This window comes from Anopheles ziemanni, chromosome 3 (assembly GCF_943734765.1).
Source record: "Anopheles ziemanni chromosome 3, idAnoZiCoDA_A2_x.2, whole genome shotgun sequence".
Lineage (NCBI taxonomy): Eukaryota > Metazoa > Arthropoda > Insecta > Diptera > Culicidae > Anopheles > Anopheles ziemanni.
In genome coordinates, this window is record NC_080706.1 from 18,417,937 (window position 1) to 18,436,709 (window position 18,773).

At 47.5% G+C, this 18,773-nt stretch overlaps 3 protein-coding genes across 3 annotated transcripts; 1 reads left to right on the plus strand and 2 right to left on the minus strand.

The window, feature by feature from the left end:
• Positions 1-1,124: 1,124 nt before the first annotated feature.
• On the plus strand, positions 1,125-8,166 carry LOC131284276 (uncharacterized). Its single transcript, XM_058313130.1, has 5 exons — positions 1,125-1,216; positions 4,757-5,504; positions 5,618-5,811; positions 6,439-7,919; positions 8,093-8,166. Exons 1-5 carry the CDS (start codon positions 1,125-1,127, stop codon positions 8,164-8,166), a joined length of 2,589 nt encoding a protein of 862 aa, XP_058169113.1.
• Positions 8,167-10,923: 2,757 nt separating this feature from the next.
• Positions 10,924-12,298, minus strand: LOC131284277 (uncharacterized). The gene is made up of 3 exons (XM_058313131.1): positions 12,294-12,298; positions 11,500-11,564; positions 10,924-11,306 (listed from the first exon to the last, which is right to left on the minus strand). Exons 1-3 carry the CDS (start codon positions 12,296-12,298, stop codon positions 10,924-10,926), a joined length of 453 nt encoding a protein of 150 aa, XP_058169114.1.
• A 204-nt stretch (positions 12,299-12,502) lies between these two features.
• LOC131284278 (uncharacterized) lies at positions 12,503-14,704 on the minus strand. The gene is made up of 3 exons (XM_058313132.1): positions 14,687-14,704; positions 12,745-13,887; positions 12,503-12,658 (listed from the first exon to the last, which is right to left on the minus strand). Exons 1-3 carry the CDS (start codon positions 14,702-14,704, stop codon positions 12,503-12,505), a joined length of 1,317 nt encoding a protein of 438 aa, XP_058169115.1.
• Between the last annotated feature and the right edge of the window lie 4,069 nt (positions 14,705-18,773).

Below are 18,773 nucleotides of genomic sequence, written 5' to 3' on the forward strand. Positions count from 1 at the left end.
CAGCCACAATTTCTCGCCTTCGGACGCACAAAATCCGTGCTACGGCACGGTGTGATGACGGCTCGCGCACACTTACACGCTCGGCCACCGTGCACACGTACGGAGCGCAGGGTCGTCGTCTAGTTTGTCGTCTAGGCCCGTCGACGAACACACCTTCACCTGCTCGCGATCGTGTGCGTGCCCGAGCCGCAGCCCCAGAATCATCTGTTTTACATAACAAAACCGCGAGTCGGGATCTTCGCGAATCGGTATGAATTTTCAGCGAAGACACGAAGCTCCTCCGGTCTCCACGCGCAACCGGATCCGGCTTCCCACAATTTTAAAACTTTTATTTCGAGGTCAACCCAAACTCTCCGGGCCGCCAATGGTCCCAAGAGGACATCTTTAACAATTCGCACACTTCCCCTTTTCTCTATCGACGAATGGTCGGAAAGTTCACTTCACGACGAAGATGATCCATCGATCGCGATTTGGCGTACGCAAAATTGACCCACTTCCGGAGGATCGATCTATTTCATCTCTTTTCCCACCAAACGGTTGCGGTTGGCGGGAAGCGTGTGCGTACGATTTAAATGGATGCCGCAGAATCCGGTTTTCCTCAACTTCGGTGAACATAAAATTTTGAACCGAAAAAAAACAACACAACTCCCAATTTCCGCCCGAACTCGCTCCGATCACGGCTTATTGCTCGCACGTTTTAGCCATTCGAAGACAGGGAGCCAAAGTCACTAGCTTAGCACGATCAGCTCTTGTAAAAAATCGTCCATTAGTAGATGCACTGCATTTTTATAATAATTGTAATTTAAGCATTCACTTTTCCATTTTTAATTTTTTCGTTGGAACTTCTATTGAGTATTTTATTGAACTTTGTGAACACACTTTTTCGAGTCCTGTCCCGTTAAAATCGTCGTGCATTTAAAACTTAATTTTTCATTGATTTGTTACACTGAACACACCACTTCCGATTACGCACGTTCAATTGCCAAACCCCAACTCGCCACCAGCATCCGGTGGATCCACGCGGATTGTTAAATAATCCTTAACCAACCGAAAGAAGGAAAAAACCGCACACACGCAAACACACCAACCTCTTCACGTCGGAAAGGATAAAAACAGCCACAGTGATGCTCACACTCGAAGAGCGGAAAATGCGCCGATCGCGGAAAGCCGGTGGACCGGCGATGATGTTCAGCGGAAAAGTATCGCGCGAGCACGCGTGCGTTCGTCTCGAGGACGAACGAGAAAGTCGTTCTTGTGCGTACAGCGGCCGAACGAAGACTGTCCGTCGAGGGTTTACAATTCGACGGTGCAAGCCCCGACATCGGGTCGGTTGATACACCGGTTGAACAAGGTTGCTAAACCTCGATTACTGAAATTTAAAAAATTGCCAATTTTTTAATAACTATTGATTCTTTCAACCGATTTTCACGATTGACCCCTTAAATGAAAGGTCTTTTCAAGACGCGTAACTGCGTTGAAGGTAGATTTTAGCGTAGTTTGTTGTTTTTGATAAAAACCACAGGTGGGAACGTGTTCGCTCGAGGGGGCGAAACGGTAAATCAGGTTGGTTGGCAATTTAGGTTAAAAAAGCCAATTCTCGCATAACTTGTTAGTTTCTTAAACGATTTCCACAAATGACCCCTCAAATGAAAGGTCTTTGCAAGACGCGTAATTTTGTCTCAAAGAACATTTTACATTTTATCCATCTTTTCTAGTTTTTCTACCAGCTCTCCTCGAGAGAAGAGAGGACAATTTACACTCCACGAGAACGAACCGGGTCACGAACACATTTGCATTCTGCGCACCAACACATGCGTGGTGCGTGTACAGACACGACGTGTCGCCCGAACCGGTTTACCGGTTCAGCGTTTGAAGGTCATTTGGTAGAGCAAGTCGGTGTCGCAGAGGTCGAGAGCATATTTCGCCAGGATTTTGGGAGAGAATTCGCCTGTTCCCGCCAAAAACGAGCGGCGAAAAAAGTGAGCTAGTGGTGGTTCTTACAAGCTTGAACCTGTGAATAAAACAGCTCATTTGGGCCACCAAGGGTACCGGATGTAGGAATTGAATATCTCAAATACGTTAGATATATTGTAATGGACGCAAAGCACCAGTTTACTTACCTGTCGCTGCAATCTAGCTTTAAATACATTATATCAGCCATTTCTAAGCCGCTATTTGTGAAGAAGGTTATCAGAACCTCAAACATGTTCGTTCCGCGATAAAGTCCCCACCGGGAAAGTGCGGAAAAATAACAAAAGGACTTGCTTCACTGTTTCAGTGACCCACGTTGGATTCAAATTGAATGATAACGCTAATAATAATTGTTTTTGAAACATAATAAATGCTACTCTTCTTGGAATAAACTCGGGACTAAGGACTAGATTGTTCGTGTTTTTTGAATACAGTTAGAAGAATAATGTCAACTATACTGATATTCTTATGTAAATCATTCATTGCATTAAACACATCATATGAAAAATCGGCATTAGATGAGCATGTATGATATGACGGATTGGGATTCGGATTCGAAGATCCGGATCTCAGAATGGATTTGAATCGAAAGATTCGAATCCCTGTAGGGATTCAGTTTCCCCATCACTAGTCGAGGGTTTGCGATTCGAAAATGTCGGTTTGAGTTCGAAAGTGTGGAATTCGAACGAGACGTCCTTAAGGTGGTGTTAGACGAAGGCGAAGACGAAGACGACCCCGTTGAATTATGTTTTCAAATATGAACTATTTTAAACCAAGCTTTTTTCTGCCTTGCCTAACTTTTCACTATTCTCATATTTTGCCCACAATTCGCCTCCTGAGGATTTCTAGTTCAGAAGCTAAATATAATACGTAAAACGTTGGTAACTTTCAAGCATCTTAAAGCACTTTTCAACGATTGCAGCTTTCACTTAAAAGCAACTGTCAAAGCATATTTCACTAATGTGAAACCCCCTCAAAATAAACAATCAATTTTAGTTGCATAACTAAACTTTCACCCAACGTAGCCAGGCTAGAAAAACATTTCGAATGATAGTTGATCATTTCAAATAAACTGCATCGTTTTATGCGATTTAGGTTCACTCGCATTATTCACAACACCAAAATAATATAAATAATTAATTTGGATATGAAATGTTTTCGCTTATTCAAAAATCCACCCAAGATTGCCGGTTGACAATTAACGGTAATGTGTGGTGAGTCATGAATTAAACTTTCAGTCAACTGAAATAAGGAAGATTAAAAGTTTTCCCTTTTCTTGCATTGGACCAACAGTTTCTTAAAGGCGAGTCCACGTTGCCATGGAAATGGGGTTTTCAAATGTTTTTAGAGAGCATTCGACAGCCAAAGATTACGTATGTTTTGATCGTTTAATTCGGCTTTAAGTTTTTAAGTAAGTTTAAGGTTTAAGTAGGCACATTATCACAATCATGTCAAGTTAGCCCGACTAAATTAGCACGGGAATTGCTGATGTTTTCAAATACAAATCTAAACAAATTAAAATGTCTACAAAACCAGTTTCACATCCAGGAATAAACGATGTGTTGAAACTAAGTAAGTTCCTCACAGTACCAACATGGATTAGAATGGTTTTGATTCTTTTTATTTGATTTGGTGGTTTGTTAATTTCTTACTTTGCTGTTGAACTGATGTTTTAGTCAGATTTTTCTCGATCTGGATCTGGATCTGAATCAATTTAGAGCATAAGATTAAACATCAGAGTGAACGACTCGACATTTTCTTGGATAGATTTGCTAAGATGTGTCAACAAGTGGTCAAAGCTTCTGTGTTTAAAAAACGTTCCCACTAAACGGGTTCTATCAACATCCGCCTCGTGGCGGTTGTAGTAATCCTAGTTTCTAAACGAAAAGTTCAATGAACCCCACGCGCTCCGTCAGGTCACACTTAATAAATTTGCAAGTTCCAAACGATCGCGGCCGTATCTTGGGCACCTTTCTCCCCCGACGTCTTGCACCCTCGCGTGCTCCAACGCAAATGAAGTGCAAAGAACACACCTTTCGGGAAAAAAAACAACAACACACGGGCCTTTTCCCTCGCACTCTGGACATCCCATTTTGGACACGCAAGTGCGTGTAAGTGGGTTTTGGGTAAACCGCAAACAGTCAGAGACCTTGATAACACCCACCTACCAAACCGAAGCTACCTCGCATGCCGCCAAATGTTGGAGTCGTCTGCCAATGTCACGCGGCTGGACCAAAATAAACCTTCAACCCCGCACGAAACGGACACTCCGCCGGCTCCTGGCTTGCGCATGCATTCTCGGAGTTTCCACGGCGTTGCGCCAGGTTGGCGTACGGTGGCGGGGTTTACAGTTGGCCGCGCATTTGTTTTGCCACAACAAAACAAACCAGCTAGTTGGACTCCGGGAATGCTTACTTTTCGGGGTTGGGGCACCAAGCGAGTCTGACCCTTGAACATGCGACACGTCAGCAAAACTCCCTTGTGGCCTTCGGTGATGTCCACGAGCTGGCCACCGCGAGGTTCCATAAAAGCTAGCAACCGGCCAACCCAAGGCATCAGTGTGGCAGATGTGCCATTGTTCGGTTGACGTGCGCGAATGAAGTGACAAGCCGGCAGGAAGAAGCAGGGCAGGAAGGAAGTGATCTGGAGTGAGATAGAAGTGATTATAAACCGAACCCCGGAAGCTCACAGGATGGTGAGTCATAACTGATGAGTTTAGTCCCTCGCTACGGTGGTTTATAATATCGGTGAATTTTGTATCTCCCTCTCAGTGGTCCGCCAACAGATGGATTGTGTCGCTGTGCGTGCTGGCACTGGCGACGGTGCTTGTGCTCGACACCGGTGTGGATGCGTACCGAGTATATCCGCTGATGGCTCGACACCGGTTCGGTCCGATGATGATGCGCCGGCCCGGGATTCCGATGAAGTTCACCGGTTTTGTGCGCTCCGAAAACCCGAACGCCGATGGCGCCCTCGACGCAAAGAACGACGAGCCACAGGAGAGCGAAACGGAGCAGCCGGCCATCGTTCGTGCCGGGCAGGCCGGGGACACGTTCCAGGGTGCGCCGATGATGCGTGAGATGGTGCACCACAGTGAGTTCCCGGTGGAGATCGACATGGGCACGGATATGCAGGCGCGCGTCATGGGCTTTGTCGGTGACGCCGAGGAGCTGGCGGCCGACGAAGGCAACTTTGGCCGCGCTGCCGGCGAAGGGGAGGGAGAGGAGGAGGAAGGTGGTGCCCAGTTTCGCCACAAGAAGCACAAGAAGCACAAGCACGTGATCCACACGCACCATCACTATCACCATAAGAAGGAGGGCTACGGGCATGGTCACGGCCATGGCGGGTACGGTCACGGAGGTCACGGTGGCTATGGACACGGTCATGGCCATGGCCATGGTCACGGTCACGGCTACGGTCATGGCGACGGAGACGATGGAGACGACTACGAGCCGACTTACGGTCACCACGGGCGCTATCGGCGTCTAGCCTCGGAGGCCTCGGGCTCGCCGGAATCGGCCGCCGACGCTCAGGTAGGATAGAGTCCCGCTGGCCACAGGCTACAGGCTCGGAGCGCGCTGTTTCATAGTCAACTTCCCAATTAACAGGCGCCGGTTTTTAGGCTTTAGATCACACCGCCACACAGCCGACGCAGACACACACGCAGCACACATCCCTAGGTCACCCGGAGGTTCCGGACTTCACGGACGCCACCGAGCTTCCGGCGGAAGTTACGGAGACTGGAGGCTATCGGCAGTCCATCAGCCGGAGGCAGCTGGTCCGCAGCAAGAACGAACGATTGGCGCAGATGGGACGCGAGCGGGCCTTCCGGGCGCACAGGTACGATGAAGGGGATGGCCACGACTCCGATGGACCATGTCCAGCGGAGTATGTAGAGGACGCCGGGGAGGGATTAGAGAAAGGTGACGGTCAGATGCTAGAACCGGAGCAGGAAGCGCCGATCGTGGCGGCCAGTGGCAAGCGTCCGTTTCAACCGTTCGCCAAAATCATCGGCAAACTGTTCAAACGGCCAACGCCGGCACCGGTCGTATCCTCGGGCGTAGTTCGTCCCGAGGATCCCTCGACGAAAGTGTTAGCGCAAGAGATTCACGCGTCCATTTCCGGCAAGGAAAAGGGCGCCAAATTCGCGGATGACCTTCAGCGACACCTCGGATCGAAGGGTCCGCTGGTAGGTGCCGCTCAAACCGCGGTTGACCCGCCTGCTCCTACACCGGATGGGCAACCCGAGCCGGGAACCTTTTTCCCCGAGCTCGGTTCCATCGTGAGCGTGCGGTTCATCGATGGCGCTGGCCGAGAGCGGACGGTTCCGTTCGAGCTGACCTCTCGCCAGCTGGGGAACGGTACGGGCAACGCGCCCGGGGTTGGCATACCACTGAACTATAACTTTTTCTACTTTCACTGTATTCCTACCACGCCCGCTCCCCCCGGGGACGCTGATGACGCTAGGTTGCGCTCGATGGCAAAGCGTATGATCGAAGGTCTGGAGGGTAGGCGTGCGGGCTGGGCGACGGGTGGCGAGGAGGCACAGAATGGTGACGGTGGTGGTGGTGGTGGCGGCGAGCGTGAAGGAAGCGTCCTTCCAAACCGTTGGCCAAACCGGCGGCGCAATATGGCAAAGTTGGAGTTGCGGCGTCGGAAGCAACCCGCGGCGCAGGAGAAGGTGGTCGAGAGGAGGACGGCCGCGGACGGTGGAGAGGTGGCACCACGACCAGCCATTAAGGCCACCACAACGACAACGGTCAGCTCGACGACGGTGAGGAACCTCGTGGAGGAGGAGGAGGAGCCGGAGTGCGACAAAATCTGTTCCAGCTTCTACATTGATGAACGTAAACGGACTTCCACAAGCACAACGCAACGTCCCGCCGGGCATGACTTGGAGGAATTCGTTGAGGAGCAAGGAGAAGACGAGGTGATTGAAGGTTCGGACATCAGCGAGCCTGCGGGAAGCATTGAAGACCCTCTGGAGGCCATGATCGCAGAGAAAGAAGGCAAGTCCAAGACCAACTCGTTGGAAGCGAACGACATCCAGCAGGAACCATCCTCTACCAGGAACCCACTGTGGAGAGGTCTCTCCAAACGGCTGAATGTGTTCCGGGAGCGACACCTCAAGAGTCCCCGTCGGAAACCAACGTATCCACGACCGACGACACCTTCCACGGTCACTCCCCCGGAGTTGGCCACCATCCGGCTGATGGGTGACGAGCAGGAAGATCACGAATACGACTCGAACGAAATCGTCGAGTACTACAACCATGCCGACGTCGGGCGCGTCCTCTACCGGATGGCGAACGGGAAGCTGTTCGAGGAACCACAAAGGCACCACCTTCGCCGCAGTCCCGACGACCAGGACAGCTGGCGCCAGCGACGGCTCGATCGGTTGGCGGCTCGTCTAGGCCGAAAGCGCAAGATGCCTTCAGCTGCCGCTAGTGAGCCACAGGTCGTCACCGACCCGTCGCCAGTAGTTGCCCCGACCGAGCCCAGCAAGTCGGTGGTTAACATAGGCACGTTCCGAGTGGCCGATCCTAGCAAAGTCGCCAACCAGCAGCAACCGAGCGACATGGACAACTACATCGCACAGAAGGTCCGCGAGTACTGCCATAAGAGCTGTCCGGGTCATCCACCACAGCCTCAGCCGGGTATGGTCCAGTCCACCAGCAACGTGATCGTGCCAACGAACGAGGTCGTCGGTTCCAGCCTGATCGTTCAGCCGGGTTACGGCCAACCCGCTGCTGCACCCCCCGCCGCCCCCGCCGTAGCCGCACCCGCCGCACCCTGCCCGTCCAAGATCGTCAAGTGCATCCCGAGAGCGCTGGCGGAGCAGAAGGGCCAGCGGAAAAAGTCCACCAGCCAGGGCCAGACGAAGAAGGGTGCCCCCGAGGAGGCCAAAGATGATCCCAACCCGCTGGTTTCGTTCGCGTTGAGAAGAAGTACTGTCCCCAAATCCAACCCCGAAGCCTAACGCACGAACCAACGACCCGGGAAGCCCGCAAGGTTCCGGAGTTCCCTTGTCTAGTAGTTCGCGCGTACTTGTTAGGCTTCAGCGTGTCTTCCATCCGCTCGCACGGACCTTTCTAACCATCCCTTCCTCGACCACTTTCAGTGCGCCAGCCGCCGCCCGCCCCGTTCCGTAACTTTATGCAGAAGATGATGCGACCGTTCGGAGGACGGTTGTAGGGTGGAACGTGAAGTGTGGAACCTCGGTCTCCCCCCCTCTCCTAGTGCCCACTGTGAGGCCAGTCCGTTGCCTTCGTCCACCAGACCAAACGCCTCCAATTTTTTTGTTTTGAATCTCTAACGCCACCCGAGAGCAGGATGTAGGGATAAATGTTATGTTTGATGTTTTATAGGCAGAGAGATCCTTAAGCCTTTTGCCGGTAGAATTAGTGGATGAATGTGCTGCGTTTTAGTGTATCGTTGCATGTGTGCGTGTGCGTGTGTGTTTTTGTGTGCATGAGTGTAAGTACGAGCCGGTCGTAGACGGTCGAGCAAAGACTAGAAGTGTTAGTAGTAGGCTCTGACGATTTGTTCTAGAATAAACTCGCCGTCACTCGGCGGCCATTTTCTGTGAAGAAAACCACGAAACTAATCCTGCTTTTTTTCTTTCTCTTTCTTGGCACCCACCCTTCCTTCCTGTGTCCCGTTGTCGTGTCGTGTTGTTGCCATCTTGCCTTCCGTCGATTCCGTCCACTCCAGCTCGCCTCAGACGGTCGTACGAACCGAACGGGGGCTAATCTTCGACCCGAACAATCCGCGGATGGCCAAACCGTTCGGTGGTAAGCCAACCTCCAACAATCCCGCCACGCGACGCAACCAGCGCAAGGAGTTGCGGCGCGAGATGGAAAACCGACCCAAGACGCGGCCATTCGAGGCGATCCAGAACGCCATCGCGTCCATCCGGTATCGGATGGCACCGACCACAACGACTCCCGCGCCGACCACTACCAAATGGCGGCCTGGATCGGGTCGAGGTCGCCGCACGAAATCCGGCCGACCGCGCACCGTTGCGACCCGGGACACGGTGGCGGCAGCAAACCCACGAGCAGCGCCATCGCCACCTTCTCCTCCTCCACCACCACCACCACCGCCACCGCCGGCAGCACCCGCTGCGATTGACTGCGCCGAGTGCCGGAAGGCGTGCGGGCTTTTTCGCAACCAACCCAGGGCTGCCGGAGGGCGGAGGGCTCCGCGGCCGTTCGCCGCACGCCGGAAAGATGGGGACGCGATGGTGGCCAGTCCGGGGCCGGCGGAAGGTGGCGAGATAGTGGCCAGCAGTGCAGGGAATGCAGGGGATGGCAACTGGTTTTTACAGCTCTTCAATCCTTCGGACGAAATGGTGTCGACCGTCATGGATACCACAAATTTAGCGGCCGAAACCATCAATGAGATAGTTGGCGTTTTCCTTAACGACTGGGACGATGCGACCGTTGCGGCAGCCAATCCGAACACCTACGGAAATCTGCCGATCTGCGAGGACCTCGAATGAAGCGAATCAGTGGAAGGGAAGTGAAGTGCGCCATAGGGAAATGTTGCCTACTGCGACGGTAGTGGTTGTTTAATAAAATTGTTCATTTTTAATACATAACCTATGATTTAATTGCGAGTGTTACCCATCCGGAGAAAGAAACTTAATGAATCTTTACTGCAATAAAACATTGAAGATGTCTAGAGAAAGGTGATTGGTGTCTAAGTTTAGCGAAGTTTCAGGTTTCTATAGTCATGGCAAATTGTTCAAGATACTTAATGACTTAACGGTGGCGTATACAATGTAGAACGACTACAGTGAACAAGAAAAGGTAAAAAAGTCTTATCATCAAGTGTTATAATCAAATCAGAATAAAAGCCAGACATTAGAATAGTCAAAGATAACATGCTTTTATCAGATGTGGTTTACATATATTCATGTTTTGAGAAACCTTTATTATTCAGTAGAATATGTAATGTTTCGCTGGAAAACATTTTAGCTGGTGTTAGGGTAACGGTACCAATAGTGGTGTGTTTGGTCGTGTAACTAACAATATGATGTAATTTATAATTGTCTAAAACAGTGTATTTTACATATTTATACCAATTATGATTGGAACACGACCTTTCTTCTGAAAACATCTGTTTTCACTCTATAATGGTGGTATGGTCTATAATGGTGATATGGTTCTTACAGTTGTGATATCGTGAACCTATAGTGGTGGTAATATAGAAAACCTGGAAAATATTGAATTTATTTTAACTGTAGTTTATTCTTGAAGTATATTTCAAACAGAACGGCAAGATTACCCATAGATCAATGCATTGTCTTGGCCACAGACCTCTCATAGACAAATGCATTGTGCAGTGATTTACAGCCTTAAGGAAATCATGGCATACCTGATAAATTCATTAGAAATTCAGCATGTTGAGTACAACCTGTTTGGTATACTATATAATATATTATTAATATTAATATATTAATTTTGGAGCCCTCATTTATTACGGAATGTGAAGGTTCATCTTTTGAACACTCCACACAAGATCAAAGAACATTTCATAGTAGAACAAATACCTCTATTGTATTTATTTCGTCGTAATGGTAGGATTTTATCCCTCTAAAACCACTATTAGTACTAGCACTGCAATGGGAGCACTTACCTTACACGAGTTTCGGCTAAAGCTCCAGAATTGCTTGTAGCAGTGATGACAAAACAACAAGCTATGTTTGTCATCATCTAGGATAGCAAAAAATAAGTAAACCAACTGGTACACCTGTTTTAGTTTTACTTCTTTTCGGTTTGTACAACTGTTCATGATCAATTATTTCCTAACGGATTGATTGTTCAACCTGTCTGTTCCAGTTTACAGTTGGAATAAATAACATTTTATTAAAAAATCACAACTTAAGTAAAAATAGTGTTTAAACTAACCGATTACTAAAGAGTATATGTTCTACACTTTTGACCACTAGATAAACCCACAGTACTTGAGCAGCTTGCGCATCTTCGGTGGCAATATTCTCCGTCCGGACGCTTCCAGCTCCTGTGGCAGGTAGATCAGTCCGTGACAGATACTCTTCGTCGGCATCTTGGCTGGTCGGGTCTGGTGGTGTTGGCGCCAATCCCGTTGATGGTTTGTGGCCCCCGGGAAGTACTTCGCCCGGGCCTTCGCAAACAGCGCGGCGCCCCTTCCCGCCATGGCTGGGGGCTGGACGGGGGGTTTTGGTGCCGGGATGCTGGCCACCGTTTCGTACACATCGTGGAAGGGATACCGCGAAAAGGACACCATCAGCGGGTAGAAGGCCCGGTCCGATTTGTAGTCGAGGGCTGGCCAACGGGCGACGGCGGCACCACCTGCAGCGAATCCACCGACAAACAGTTCCAGGACGAACGGCAGCAGGAAGGACGATACTCGCCAATAATCCATCGTTGGAACATTGACTAACGACGTCCACTTTCGATTCGAGCTTCCGGACCACTTTCGGCCGATTTCCCAGCAACTGGGAGCACTGTTTGGACTGGTCTATTTTTCCGCGAACTCCTCACGACACGGTGGCGACCAGCGGAATCGGAAGCAGACTTGTGCTGAAGACAACCGACCAGCGAACCCTGGCAAGGGCGGCCGGACATTGACATTGAACTACGCCGTTGTTGCGCCGCCGCACGCCGCACCGCTTGGTTTACCGTAGACGGGGCACGTTTTATTGACAGTTACCGTGGCGTTTGCCGGAAGGTACTTCTTGCGGTCTGTTCAGCAGCCGAAAAGTTGGGCGATCGTCGTAAGGCAGGCAACAGTGAAATTTGGTGCTTCAAACGTGATACTGGACTGTGAACTAAAACACCACAAACGAAGCAACCAGCAGGCGAGTGCTTCTTTTTGAGTTCAACTCGTTTTGTCCAACCGTGGTGAACCACAATACTAGAGCGACAACTACTACTATGTACAGATGTTGAGGAACAATCCTTTAGAGTTTGTTCTTCTATCTAGTTCAATTCAATAACCTAAAAATAATATAGAAACTATACTTTTGTTAGTAAAGTCCTTGAAAACTTACGGGACTGAAGGTCAATTCGTAGTAGCGCCCGAATGTATGCAATTACTCATGCACTTGTATTATTCTGAACCGGTTATACCGTAAATGATGCCTGAGTATTCGCCGAAATGTATGCAATGGTTGTTGCATAGGAACGGTTGAACCGAGCGGAATAAAATCAAATTAGTTCGCTTCTACACGTGAATGCGAGCTAATAGTATGACGATACTCAGGAGTGTGAACTTATTCGGAAATGGTTGTTGTAATCTTGCTTTACGGTTTCTGCGCAAGACCTATAAATAACCTCATTTAAGCTCTCTCCTTGTATGTCATCAAAAAGTTTCTTTCAATCAGTCAAACTAGATAACTACCCCAATCCACAAAAGGGGCTCAGATTCACAAGAAGTCGTTTATTTATTTGTCATGGTTGGTATTAAGTTACCATCTTACACTAAGCTGTCAACAAATGCTTATCCAAACTAACAACACATCATGCACTCTCGAAAGTTCCAACTAACCAAAGAGGCTGAAGAATTCACGATTGATCTTGCCCACGTCGGTTGCCACATCTGCAACGGGTGCGGCCGCTCCTCCCGCTACCTGCGTGATAAAGTTGGCAATCACCTTCATCATCATCTCGAAGCTTTCGCCGGGTTTCCAGTTGGTAGCCTAAGGTAGAAGAAGAACCGAAGAAGAACCGTAGATTTGAAGAACGGTGTAGGACTTGGGGAACGTCGAGATGGATAGATACTTACCACGGTGTCGATAGCATCGTTTAGGTTGAACACCACCGCAGGTCTGTTGCCACCAGTGGCCGCCCCACCTTCACCTACCCCTTCGTCGCCCTGCACCTGATCTGCTGATGAAACCCAATCGAACAGTCCTCCCTGACCGAAGAACCCGAGCGGACCTCCGTGTGGACGATGCGGCTTGAAGGGTTTGTGCGGAAATCCTCCAAAGAGACCGCCATGACCACCACCACCACCACCGCCTCCGAAGGAAACCCCCTGACAGGGATAGCCACCGACGGCATCGTAGTAGTGATTGTTGAACACCGCTCCACCAGCGCCGGTGTCGCTCAAGTGCCCTCCACCTCCGCCATAGTTGTTATTCGGTGAGTAGTAGTTGAGGTCCGCCAGGATCAGGTTCAGGTTCGGCAGGAGCGTCTTCGGGTCGACCGCATTACCCTGCAGATCGCGCCCGTACTTGAGCTTGTGGAACAGATCGTACGGAATGCACGGTTGGCCCGGCTTTCGCCGTTTGTACTTGAACTTGTGCCGCCCCGAGCTCTCCCCGAACAACCCTCCCAGTCCACCGAACTTGTCGTTGAAGCTGTAGAACAGATTGTTAAACGTGGCTCCCCCACCGCCTCCCACCGGGACCGGGGGTCTACTGATGGCTGCCGGGACAGGGACCGGTTTGTCGGGCTGCTCCCCTTCCTCACCGACGTCCTCGTCATCGTCCTCGTAGTCGTCGTCCGCCGTCGGTTCAGCCTGAATCGGTTCATCGTTTTTCGACGGCGGAAGGCGGTTGTAGGCCGCATTTGGACGATCCGACCGGGTGGTGTACTGTGGCGGGGGTGTGATCGACGGTGGGCGATTCGTTAGGAACGGTCCAACGGTGGGGCGCACGCCGGGTGGATCCGTTTCGTCCTCGTGCACCTGATAGCGGCTGTAGATGTCGGGAAACTGCTGGTTTCGATTCGAAGAAGGACCATTGCCTCGGATACTTCGACCCTCGAAGAACTCCGGCCGGCGGCTTTGCGTTACCTCGGGCGAGGATGTGCGGTCCCTACTCCGGTCACTATTGACACTTCGACTGTTACTACCATCGGGGAAGGTAAACGGTAGGGATGTGCCCAGCTGAACGAGATAGCAACACGTCAGTAGGCGGAATAACTGAAGCGAAACGAAGGGAACAAGTTAGAAGACGACCTCGATAAACACTCGACGCCTGCTTTGTGAACACTTATCTACACGGTCCTCTTCACTTTTATCTTTTAGGCTAACTTTAAGACCGATTGAAAAGATAACATCACTCATCCGTAAAATTATATTTGAGTCTGTTCATTTTAAAATTAGAAAACTGGAATTCTTGATGTTCAAAATCAAGAAAATTAAGATATTTTTCTATCTTTCTTAAAAAAATTAGAACACTTTTATAATATTTTACTTCATCGGGATAATGTTTGTTTAAACTTTCAAGTTGTAAAGAAAGCTACTATGTCACACTTTTATTAACTTAACAAACACAAAACCAATAGTTCAATTAGAAGAAGAATTCGTTTAGATTTGATTTTTGAACACGCTGCTCATATCACAAGTTATAACACAAAGCGATTACTAATCTAAAATTATTCCAGATATCACATTATATTTTCCTCCTTATTTTGGTGTTGTATATTTTGTCTAATGTAGAAGCCAATTTATAACATGTTTAAAAGAAATCGAAAAACTCGGCCGAACAAGAGTTAAGTTACACGAACAACCTACAAATGTCTGTACACACTAGAATGTCAAAAGATGTGTTAGAAAATGTTCAATTTGCATCAAACTGTTCACATTATAACACGTAAAAAAATCGGTCACGGTCCACCGAATTGTGTAACACTCATCACATAATCCCCAAAAACATTAAACACTATCATCACTGTTGTTTCTCGGAAGTGAAACTTTTTCTCACTCCCAGAACACTAACCGGACGGTAAAACTCCATCGTTGATTAAATTCTCGTCACACCGAATCCCGTCGGATACTGCAACCGAACTGATTAACAATTCACTCGTACCACAGCTCTTTTGAATACTAAGCACTAGTTAACTAAAGGCAAGGATCTGAGAGTATCCTGGCGCGTCGATGGAGCTCGAAATCATCCGATCGGATCGAGGTACGCGGCTAAACTGTCGCCGTTAGCCTCAAGACAACTCGCCTCTTTGATGATGGGAGTATTTTTACGGCAAAGATCGCGTGCGATCGCGTCAAAGAAAGCGAAAGAAATGGCACAAACAGTCCGAATCGCAACACTCTTTTTTCCCACCTCTCCGGTGGTGGTGATGCTGCCCACTGGCGTATTTGGTTTACCGCTGGTGGAAAGGGAAACCTCCCAGCCCGGGGAGGTGAGCAGCTTTCCATCCGCAGCCCATGCCAAATGTGGGCCAACCAGCGATGCGTGGAACCGGGCAATTGTTTACATTTGAATTTGGTCGCCAAAAAACAAAAACCAAAAATCCCCGCGCCAGAGAAGCAAAGAATGGAGACCGATGTCAGATTCGCACGTCATGCGCCAAGCTTCCCTACAAAGACTGCTCGGGGTCCGTCCGGATGAAGTAATAGTTCCCGCGCACACAAACTCTACAGCTTACACGGGATTTCATAACCGAGCGCCCGGCTGGAGCGACCGGATCGGCACCGGAGAAAGGCAGATGTGCGGAGGCGTAGCGCCAAAAGTGGATTGACCAAAAGTGCGCCGGACGCCTTACTCACAAACCCGTTACTCACATCTGAGTGAGGTGTAAGGTGGGTGGGGAACGATGACGTAGTGTTCACCATCGGCGCAATCTTTGGTCCATGGCACTCCCACGCAGTATTATCGCGAAACACGCGAAACGAGAGATGGAGTTGGAACCCGAACCGAGTCGTTAGACTGTGGTAGTTAGTTCCTTAAAAGCCGCTCGCAAGGAGAGTGACCGACAGTGGGAAGGTCGTTGGAAAATAGGTCACCTGGCGCCGATGACTCTTTGACGGATATTGAAAAACTACTTGTGCAAAGCACGTAACATTTGGTGAATATCAAATGATCCTATTCTATTGATTAATCAACAGTTTTCTAATTTTATTTTATCAAGTTAAATTCACCACACATTTGAATGATCATAGAACAGTTTAACAGTTGCGATATTACTCTGAAATGAAAACTGTTGCTAACAATTTTGAACTCCATGAAATCGTAGCAATCGATGCTTAATGTTAGCAACACTTTTGAAATTTTATCGGTTCCAAAGTCCGCTACATAATTGAAGCAGAGTATTTCTTGAAGTGATAAGTAACAAAGGTCAAAATAAATCATATTTTTATTGCAAAAATCGTTATCAATGTATCCTTGTGAAAACTGTTACTAGGTAACGTTAAAAGTTTTGCTTTAAATATTACATAAATGACTTGAACAAACACAATCCTTCCGTCCTCGTTAAAATTTCATCCTTGATTGAATTAATTGATCAAAGGATGCCGACAGACAATTCAATTAATATGCTTTGTCACCTTTCGTTTTTAATGTTTGCAAACACAATTAACACAATTCGTTATTGCTTGTATTTACTCAAAATGTTTTATCACGCTTAATACCCGAGCCATATGAAATTCACATTATGACTACCTTTTCTATAGATCTATTACACCTTGGGCAGTGATTGAACGTACATCGAAGCTGATCGCTTTCGCTTTTCGGACAAACCAGACAACGAACCCGACTCCCAAGGCGCCGTTTATTTACTGATGAATGAATAACGTGGAAGAGTGAAAAAATACGTTGACGGGGATGACGTGGGTGGGTCTTTCGGCATAAAAAACTTCCCGGCGAAGATAAGAAAAATAAGCTGCACAGAGAGAAACCTGTAAATCCGGGCCTTGACCTCAAAAGTATGAAGAGAAACAATTCGCCAAAAACTGGTTCCATGAGCAGGGATTTTCGGTGGGTTTTTTTTTATATAACCATTAATGTTAACACCAGCCGGGTTATGATTTTATGACAATTATTCCAACCGAAGGTTAACCATCTTTATTAGTGTTCTCTTTTATTACTATTCTTATCGTCCCTTCGTCTCTTCATACATCATCCATCGAGAGTTAATAAAACCATCGCCACTTACACTGTTTGCCGATCCTTTGCCATTCCAATGTGATATTCGACTTTGATGGCGATTTGCTCCTCTCACGCGCTATAGACTCGCGAACGGAGATGCTTTCGGGTCCTTGTTTCTTCCGAAATTCCCGGCGGGGCTCCTCTCTTATTCGAAAGCTGTCTCGGCCCGTCTGACTTTCCTAGTTTGTTTCACCAAGCGAGGGTGTGGCGAAAAATGGAAACGACAACTTTCACGAACTTTACACAATTGTAACAACTAACGGGAATGTATGTGTTCTCCGTCATTCTTAAAATGACTCCTAATTTCAATGAACTCACAATCCAAAACACGTCCTTTGTCCATTCACTAACAATTTTTCTTCCAGCTTCTGCTTTTCCGCTGCCTCTCGTTCTCTCTTTTCCAAAAGTAGTTCTAGTTTCCCTCCCCCCAAAATTGATGGTTTTTATCAAACGGTTGGTTTAGTTAGTTAATTGTTTTTTCTTGCATTCACCACTTTCGCTTCTTACTGCTCTCTGACTGCTTCAATGCAACCTGTCTAACTTCTTATCGTTCGTTCTATTTCCCTTCTACCTTGAGGCCATTAATACGAATTTATCGGTTTTTTTCTTCTGGTTTGTTTGTTTGCTATTTCTACTTCTTCTGTTGTTTCTACTGCCGTTTAACACAATAATATTGCGCGTGAGCATTATTTCTCGCCCTTTCACCTCGTTGCACGAATGAAGTACTTTAAATATATATGTATATATGATACTTTATATATATTTAAGTTTATATATCTTGTTTGTTCGCATTTACTTCTTTTTTTCTCTGACATTCCATTATTAGTTGTCTGTGTGTGTATATATATATATTCCTTGGATTAGATGCCCTTTGTGTTGGTTTGCGATGCATTTAGCAATGGTTTCTGTTCTAAATGTGTTTGGTATTTCGCTTATATTTGCTGTGTTTCTTTTTCCAACTTTCTTGTTCACACTTTCCAATTATCAAACACACAGTTCTTCCCATCCACGGAGTCCTCTCCTATCAACATTTCTTTTCCATTTGCCTGGTTCTCGTTTGTTCGGCGCGTCTACGATTTATTTCTATCTTGCTAAACTAAAGCTATTGTGTTTTGTTGTTACATCTTTCGGAGTCAATTAAATATGGTTTTATTTATTTGCTTCCCGTTACCGCCGTTTGTTCTTAAACCGAACCGGAGCAAACTGTTTGTGCAACTCTACATACCGAGAAGCAAACCTCAGCGTTTTAATGTCTTTGTTGTTTAATCCATTATTTATTTTTTTATGCTTGCTCTTCTATCTTGGTTGTTGTTCTGGTTTTGGGCAGGCAAAAAAGAAAACCTTCAACCACTAGTTTGCTACTTTCACTTTCTTAAACTTACTCTGCACGGCTACATTTTGTTTATTATCTTTCTATTCATCTCGCTACATCTTCGCTACATCTCACCTGATTCAGTTTGAGTGCTACTTTCCTACTTCTTTGTGGTTTGCGTTAAGTTATGTTCATTCTAGTTATTACTTTTGATATTCACTACCATCGTTTGCTCTTGCTCTTGTGCGATGTACAAACAGCATAACTAATTAATTCCTCCAGCTCGTGTGGTTGTTTAATAGTTGTTTGCGATCAATTGTCGGTTCTTGGTTTTAGGTTTTTATGAATTTTTCTTGTTTTGTTCAGCTAACACCTTTCCGTTCACATCTTCCCCAAAACCCATACAGGCCTTCTGCACAAAATAATTTGAAAACAAACGTTTAAGCATAAACTTCCAACAGAGACGCGAAACCGAAGACAGTTGTGATTTTTTCTTTCTAATAAATGTGTTTTTTTTTGTTTTATGTCCTCCCGCGTTAAAATATAAGCGCTATTCGTTGCGGTCCGGACAGGAAAGCTCGTGCGTGAGTGTAGACAGTGCAACGTTAGTAT